The sequence below is a fragment of the Buceros rhinoceros genome, unplaced genomic scaffold, assembly GCF_000710305.1.
Source record: "Buceros rhinoceros silvestris isolate BGI_N320 unplaced genomic scaffold, ASM71030v1 scaffold42247, whole genome shotgun sequence".
Classification (NCBI taxonomy): domain Eukaryota; kingdom Metazoa; phylum Chordata; class Aves; order Bucerotiformes; family Bucerotidae; genus Buceros; species Buceros rhinoceros.
The window spans coordinates 24,593-33,395 of NW_010422394.1; the positions used below are offsets into that span (position 1 = coordinate 24,593).

An 8,803-nucleotide genomic window follows, 5' to 3' on the forward strand; every position below is an offset into this window, starting at 1 on the left:
GAAAATGGCTAAAAATTTTTGCAAAATGTCAACACTTTCCCCTTCCTCCAGAACTTAATTTTATCCTGTTAAAAATGGATATTTTTGGATATTCATTTCTGGGTTGTCCCATCAGTTTGCATTCTGTACCAGCTGTCCTCATCATCTGATATTTGCTAGAAATACAGGAGAATGAGAAAGAGAAGAGAAAGCTACTCACCCAGTTTTCAAGAAGCTTCCTCGTATCATAGTAATCGGGAGCTCTCTCAGTTTTGTAGAAAAGAGCAAAGTTCATGTCAACGTTAAAGAAGCTGACTGTAAGAAGAAAACATAAGTGAGGTGCATCCTGGAGTCTGCTCAGAAGGTGCCCGCGCCCCTTCCCGTCTCCTCACCCCTCCGCTGAACCACGGTTGTGAGTCCCATTCCCATGGTCTCTTCGGAAAAACCCAGCCAAGTGTCCACGTCTAGATTACTGCTGCATTGCTAGAAATTTTATTAAACACCTTAAGGACCCGAACACATGGTCAAGTTATCACAAACAAGTTGTGGTTCCTGCTTGTGGGTGCACGAACTTGGCTTTTACTGCCCGCACAGGAGGAGATAGGAGGATCTACTGACGTACAGGACCTTGCTAAGCAGCAACAGCTTAAATATGTGACTGGGTCTGAAATTGTCCCATGTATGGTGTCAGTCGGTGTCAGTGATGATCGTGTCAGCCTTTAAAATGGCCCCGTTTGGCACTCACGTGTAGCGGTTCTGTTGGTGTCACTGGTCAGAGGTAATGGGGGCAGTGTAGCAGCCGTCGTTGATGATGTTTCACTCGAACCTGCTGAAAAGAACATTAGAAGGCCTAAGGATCCACAGTGGCAAAAGCGTACGGAGCAGCATAGTCCAGGTGAAAGAGAGTCCTTCCATGAAGGTCATCGTAGCAAAGAGCTGCTGCTGTTCCAGATCTCTGCCGGGTGAAGGCAGAGCAGGAAAATACACCTCTGTGTGGGGCTTTTTTTTTATTTCTTCGGAGGTAACTACAGCATAAAACAGGGAGAAATCAGGATTTGCAGAGCTTAGACCGCAAGGAAGATCAGAATTCCTGCAACATCTTTTTTTCAGGGCTTGTGTGGAAGAGCAGTTATCTCTCTGTTCCCTCCTTGCTCGTGTAACCTGTGCCAGCCTTCGGGAAAAGGCACTTGTCAAACGCCGGATGCTAACGGGTTGACATGCAGTCACTCGCCCCAGATGAACATTGATGTTCATGGTCTCTGCTTTAGTGGTAACCTGGCATAAGGGTTCCCGTTGTAAATGCCGGCCGTCCTGACTAGTTTTCAAAGCAAAGAACTCCAAGTATTAGTTCGTAACTAATTTTCCTTGAAATGAATCACCTTGTCAATCCCGATGCGATTTTGGCGTTTCCATGCAATCTGCGCATCACCAGGCAGACGGGGGCACAACGAGCGATGATTGTCACGTGCACTACAGACAATTGCAGGGAACCAAATCACCGTATAACATTACAGGCCCCGGAGATGAAAGAAAAGCAGGATCACAACATTTTGCTCTAGAGGTGCCGTTTCCTCGCTCTGCTGGTAATTTGCGGTTTTTTGTTCACTCACATGACTGTCAGAGACTTGACACTCTATCTCTGACTAAGAGGAACTTAACATCTGAATACAAAGCCAAATGCCTGTGAATAAGCAGTGTGGTCGGAAATAAGGAGGGTAAGGCCATGCTTCATAAAACATTGTTTTCTCTAGCGTAGTTCAAGGTAAGGAGAATCATCCGTGCTTAAAATCTAACAGCCCGTCTCTGACCCATTCACATCAATGGCAGGAAACCGTGGACGGTAACAGAAACAGAGGCTGTTAACGACTTGAAGGCTCCTATTTTTATCCTAAATAGCTTCAAATCATATTGTGAAGTTGAAAGCTGAAGTCAAAAGCCCCTTCTGAACAGGCACACTACAGTACTCAGGCTTCTGCTTCCCAGACAAACGGGCACTTCTACCCTTTGCATTCAGCCACAGGCTGTGCACTCGTCACAAAGTCAAACCAGGGCGATTTCCGAGTTCCAGCTGCGTGAGCAAGAGGACAGTAAAGCTGTTGGAAGTCCAGCTCTGAATTGTGCCTCCAGGGCTGGCTCTGGCAGACTAAGCTCAGGCCCTTCAGTCTTCAGCTCACACCTTCACCCTCCAAATGCTCCTTAGAGGTGCCAGTCTGTGGTTTTGTGTCATCTCATGATCTAGGAAACAGCAGTTTCGGCCCCCATAGTGTCATCATCAGAGGCAGCATGCTCAGAGCTGGTGGGGAGCTGAGCCAGGAGGCTCCTCCACGACCTGGAGGCAGTGGGGCGGGAAGCAGGAAAGACGCAGGGGCTGTTCCAAAGATCCAGCTGTCCAGCAACATGCTTTGGCAGAGCAGTGCTCTTCATAGCAGGGCCCCTGCTGCTCCCAGGGTGTACTAGAAGTGGTAAAAACAACAATCCTGCTTTTCCTTCATGCTTGATGAATCTTAGTTTTTCATTTGGACATCTCTCCTCTTTACTCAGGCCTTTTGCTTCTGAGATAGTACTAAACTGTTGGGGAAAATAGGACTAATTTACTCTGCTTTACTCGTCCACCAAAATGCTAGCCAGTCCAGGAGCAAGCTGCCACCTTGCCATCTCAATTCCGTTCCCTGCAGTAAGTCAGAAACATGACCTGACATAATGGCCCTTTGCTGAGTCTTTATTTGGAGAAGATCTGCAAGCTGAGAGCATCTAGCTGCAAGACAGACCTGGATATGCAATACACCGATAGCCACTGTTTGACATACACATGAATATGCAGAAAAGAAGAAGCCAGAAGTACCTACTAAATTAAAAGCAAAACCCTAGAGACAAAGGAAAACAACTCCTCTGAAGGAAACAGAAGGACCTGAAACTAAAGGGGTGTGTTTTTGCCTCCAGCACCCATGCACACCAAGCCCTCCCCATCCTCACAACACCTCCTACCATGGGAATACAAAGAGCAAAACCCGGAGTACCCGACCCCCGCTGCAGATATTCCAGCATCCCCACTGACTCTATCCCACGGCTTAAGCCTTTCTGGAATCCTGTGGTGTGAAGCGGAGATGGGTTCGGTGAACTCCAGCGTGATGCAACAAATAATTAGCCCCTAGTTTCAAGCTGATAGAAAATGAGTGTCTGGTATTAAGCTTTTTTTTGAGAACTGCTGGCGTAGAGGAAGTGGGATGAGAACGCAGAAGGGCCAGTGCTGTGCAGACGTGCCCTATCACTGGAATAAATTCTTTTTTCTTTCTTTAGAGAAATATCCTTAGGGACATGATAGTAGCTATGATTTATCAAGCCATAAACCGAACTGTTTGCGCAGAGGGTTTAACTTGTCCTCCTGCCTATTGCAGTGCTGCAGATCCCCTCCAGAGAGGAGGAATTTGCATATTGCCGGGTCATTACAGGCTCCACTCTGTGTCTGTTGTTATCGGTGTAATGTTTCAAAAAACATTGCCTCTGGGGTGAGGTATGATATCACCCAGTGTCAGCCAGGATGAATCAGAAAAATCTGCTAGGGAAAATAATGATAGAGAAATGGCCCAATAAACCCCAGAGGCGTTCTAATCAGGAGTGGAACTCACAAGGCCGTTTTCATTTCCTGACAAACGAAGCATAATTACAACTTGCGGATTCTAATTTATTTCTTGCTCTTTCTCATTATCACCTGAAGAAAAAAAGATTATCTGTTTATTCTCACATGTCAGGGATCATTACCAGCCGGCGGGTGTGGGACCAGCCGCCTCTATTCTGTAGCTTCGTTTGCTTTAATTGACATGTATGTAATTCCATCCACAGCACGAGGGCTAAGGCATGATCACCGGTAAGAGCTGAAGCTAGAAAAGTACCGGACTGCTGACATTTTAAAAGTCCCAGAGGATGGATTTGGATTTGATAATTTAATAAATGGTTTATTTAACATCCTGTAAATATGTATGGTTTCCAAGAGAAGAGAAGCAAGAATTAGACCAACCAATAAGAGAACTATAATAAATATATACCCATAGTATTAGCAGCCATTTTCAGATATGGTATATTCATCCCCCTCCCAGATTATTTAAAATTAAGAAGAAAATCAGAAACTGATGCGTGGGTGAGGTAGGGGGAGGAAGAGATGAAGGCTGTGAGTCAGTGAGAGGATGAGAACACACACTTCTACACTTTTAGCAAAGGCACAGCTGAGCTGGAAAAGTAAAGGATCATCTTCAAGAACTCTGGGAAAAAAGCAAAGGCAGAACAATAACTTTACTCCTACTATCAAGCAAAGCCAATGCTATGATAATTGTATCACTTATAAAAAAGTCAAGGCACCTTCTTAAGGCTGTTTCCTGCCACATTCACAGGAGAAGTTTCATGCACTTTGTCTAAATGAGCCCTGGATTTCCAAAAGTAACGTAGGATTTCCAACAGAAAGCCGGTTGCCCAACTTCTCAGCACAATTGCACAAACTATCAGGGCGAACCAGCAATGCCCGGGTCCATAAACACCGCACGTAAACACAAGAAGCACACCTTGCAGCTAGGAATTGTTATAGGGCCCAAGGAACAACCTGAGTCACGACGTCAGCATTGAAAGGCACTTCCCCATGACACCTCATCGCACAGCTACGCTTGGGCACAACTATCTCCTGTATGCGTGCTCCAGGCGTTGTCACGTGTGTATGGCTCAGGGCGTATGACCCACATGGACAATCCACACCAACTGCAGCCAAGTGCAGCTTCCCCTGTCTGACAGACAGGACATAAATCTCAGCGTGTCTTTACACCACTCACTGTTACCCCTACCTAGTGCACTGCCCGTATGTCTCTGTGCGAGGAATTTCAGTTCATTAAAGTAAGGAGTAGTTTTATAGTGGAAGCAAAGGTCTTGCCAAGACCTTGACAAATGACAGATTCTCAAACGCGATTAAATTTTACGAACCTCTCTATAACTAGGACTTCACAACAGTTGCTTTAGTTATTGCTCTCGGGAAAAGGTCAGATTCCAGTAACCCTTTTCCCAGAGTGGAACACAATGTGGATCCAGCGGTTCACGGCACCATGGGTAAGAGCCTGTTGGTGTAGTTCATCACTTGTGAGACACGCTGCTCTTTACCCTTGCTGATAACCTTTGAATATTTGGGCCAACATTTTCCAGACTGAATGTCCAATTCAGGCTGCACTGGAGAATCCTCACTAATGGGGCTTTGAGCAACCTGGTCTAGTAGAAGGCGTCCCTGCCCATGGCAGAGGATTTGGAACTAGATGATCTTTAAGGTCCATTCCAACCCAAATCATTCTATGCACTAGAGGAAATCACTTGGCTCTTGGGGACTGCTTTGGAGGGGAAAAATGCTTTGACCTTTGAAAGCCTCTCTCTAAGTGATCTGTCTCACTAAAAAGCTGCTCAAATTCATCCACGTTAATGGTTTTGAAAAATCAAAGTCCAGGAACACTAGGCATTGAATTTAGGTGCTGAACTTTTCATCAGCAAACATGACTAAGCTTCTCACAAGTCCTTGCCAAGCCAAGCACACACCTTGCCACAGAGCGAATGGGCCCAAGGGCAAAGGTGTTAATCGGGAAAGGGAAACTGAGCATTCCTTCTCCCCCTCATCACCATCACCCCCTGTCACGGACAAGTGGGGAAATAGCTCTAGCAACAGGCAGTGCAGAAAGAGGACTGCCGGGGTGAAGGCAGTGGGGCAGAGAGCCAAGAGACAGATGGGAAGGCCATAATTTACGATTGTTATTAGTGCAGTCGTTATCAGTGCCTGAGTTCTTCGGTGCAGGGAGGAGGTGTGCAGTGAAGGAGGTGGGAGAACTCCTTCTAAGCACAGGTTTCAGCAGCAGTTGGTAATTTCCTCATTGCCTGGGGCCCTGGTTCAGTGAAACCTGGAGCAGGAGATGGGAAAGTGCAGTGGGACCTGCGGTGAGGTCAGTGGGTGCTGCACTCAATGGAGATGTTCAGTCTGATGGGATGCTCCTTGAATTCTCAAACTGGACACCAAGAATGACTAATTACTTTGTACTGAGCCTCTGTGTTCCCTATGAAGCCATCAGCTTACAGACAATTAGTAAAGATCATCCTTTATTATTCCGGAGCGCCTAAATACCGTGGCATGTTGTTAGTTTCATGTAAATTAGTCAGTCAATCAGTGAGTCAGTCTTGGTCCTCTGTTTATACTGTGAAGTTTAAATACCATGCAGTGCGTACAGACGTCAGGATTGGATGATGAGTTCACCCAAAACACAGCTAAGAGTGCTTTTCAGTGAAGCAACATCCATCTAGGGTACCTGACTGACAGGAGCCTTGCAGAAGAGTGATTACTAAAATTGATGGCTCTAGTTAAATATTGTTAAACATATTGGAAGAAAATTTCTAGGTCCAACCTTCCTTGCTCAGTGCCAGGCCACCTGAGTAGCAGGTTTGTGTCCCAGCAGAAGGATGAACTCCTAGAAGGTTCATCTAAAAGCCGCCACCTGCCAGCAGCCTCCAGGGGATTTCAGTGGCAGAGCCTGACCCTGCCAGCTTTCCCTCATCCACAACCTCTGTACCCGCTTCAAGAAGAGCCTCCGTGGGGTGAGCAGGCAATGTTGGACGCATACTTACAGCTCTGTCCATGCCTGGTCTCGGTCACAGCAGCAGTGACTCGGAGGCTATTAGACAATCCCTGTTGTCCTGAGCAGTGGAGGGTTCCCTGCTCTCAGTGTCTGATGCCCAGCAACACATAAGCCCCAAGAAGAGAAATTATTGCAGAGACTCACCACAGCGCAGGTGAGGGTCCGCAACAGGAACGATGCTGCTGAAGTTCCAGTGCTCTTCCTTCCAGCTGACAGTGTTGCCCATGGCACAGTCCAGCAGCTCTTGCTGACCCATCACATGGTCCCACAGCTGGAAGTAGTACAAGCTGCCAATGAAGCTGTTGCTCAGCCGCACAATAAAGCCATCCTTCCTTCTGTGCAGATGACCCAGCACCAGGCTGCCGTTGGGCTTCAGGCACTCCGCGCTGCTAATGGTTTCACTATGCACGAGGTTACCACTGCAGTAGACTTCCAGCAGTCGTGTCCTGGTGTCCCACAAGCAGCACACGCTATACCACACAAAAAGGGCCATATCGATCTCAATGTCTCGTCTGGTGCCAAAAAGATACAGTCTCAACTGCTTGTTTTCTCCAGAAAGTCCAAGCTCTATGTCATTTATGTCAGTGGAGGTGTCGTTGGCGTCGTAGGAAAATGCTGCCCAAGAGCTGATGTTGGCAGTTCGGTTTAGGTCAATGCACACCGTGAACTGACATAGCCGAGGGATGCTGAAGTTGGCCAGAGACACATACTTATCATTCCTTCCCAGTAAATCCAGTCTTTCTCCATGTAAATAACGAGTTTCTGTAAGCAAACGGCAAAGGAAAAGTTGGATTCCTCAAGACTTGCCATTAAACAATCAACACAGAATTCAGGTCTAGGGTCCACGTGGTCCAGCACAGGTGTCCAGAGCAAAGCTCTTGGTTCAGCATGCTCTGGGTAAAGAGCTCTTTGCAGGTTTGGCTCCCGGGAGACATATCTCACCCTCACCCTTGAATTTTTATGTCAAGGTTTCTCCTAAAAGTAAAAATCATAAGGACTGTCCTATTCTCAGGCTCTTCATTACTTTAAATCATCTCATTATATCTTTACAACCTACTCAAAAGGTTTTGCTGACAGAGGCAACCTCCCTAAGTACTCCTAACCACGGACCAACGCAGGCAGTGAGTAACTCGCCCATGTGTGGCACAGCACTGACTGCAGAGCAGCAGAGCAGTCGCTGCAGTGACTTGCACTCAGCTATCCTCGCTCCCTGGAGCAGTTTGGCCAGGCCACCAGCAAACTGTGGAGGGGCTTTCACTCAGCTTGTCTGGGTTTTGCACTCCACGTCAAGTGTCTGTTGTAAATCTGGGCAGGAGACAGCCCAGTGCAGTACTAAGACACATATCTCCATGCTGGCTTCTGGATTTGCCACTGTCACCCAGTGAGCAAGTCCCACTGCAGTCACCTCCAGCCACAAGTCCCTTCCCCAGGGAAAACCACCGAGCAGCACCGGTCCATAGGCAGCACGTTAGACAGCGGCACACAGTCCCCGAAAGTCGGAGCTGATCTTTCCACCAGCTCCATCTGCCACCAGCAAAGTGTCTCCATAGGGGGTGAGGTGGCCCCATGAGCACCATCAGAGTGGTAATTAATCAGACTCAATTTGTAACCCAGGCCCCTCCTGTGCAGGTCATCTGCATCTTTCACTTGCCGTTACGTTTACATGTGCCTCACTAATTCAGGATGTATTTCTTCTAGACAAGAATTGCCGTTATGGGGAGTCTTTCATAAGCACATCCAGGGGCTGTTTTTACAGCATTGTCCTCAGATGGATTTAAGTGTTCCCAAACATGATTGCCAGCCATATGGATCAGGTATTATAAATCCTCCAAGTCAAACCTGATCAATAACTCTCTATTTGCACTTCTAATAAAGATTATACACTCCGTGGACTGGAAAAGTAGCTGGCACTTCTCCCCATCTGCTTCGCACGCTTCAGAGTGGAGGCAAGTAGGAAATGACCCATCCACGGAGTCTGACTCTCTGTAGAAGTTTTGCTTTGCTGTCCTGGCATAACGCTGTGCACTGGAAGCGTAAGAGGACATTTCTATCACACATAACAACGCTCTGCTATCTTTCATGTCTGTCCCAGCTCTAAAATCAGCACCACTGAGCACCTCTACGTGTTGTGGAGCATGCACCCACATTCTGGTCTGGCTTCCAACACAGGAACTTCCACT

At 47.2% G+C, this 8,803-nt stretch overlaps 1 protein-coding gene across 1 annotated transcript in view; it reads right to left on the reverse strand.

Moving 5' to 3' along the window:
• Positions 1-7,385, reverse strand: part of LOC104496842 (probable G-protein coupled receptor 112) — a gene marked incomplete at both ends in the record, with an annotated part of 25,350 nt that extends 17,965 nt beyond the window's left edge. Inside the window, 3 exons of the mRNA XM_010140016.1 lie at positions 200-294; positions 725-805; positions 6,768-7,385. Of these exons, the coding sequence (XP_010138318.1) occupies positions 200-294; positions 725-805; positions 6,768-7,385 (794 nt within the window). The remainder of the gene's footprint in view (positions 1-199; positions 295-724; positions 806-6,767) is intronic.
• Between the last annotated feature and the right edge of the window lie 1,418 nt (positions 7,386-8,803).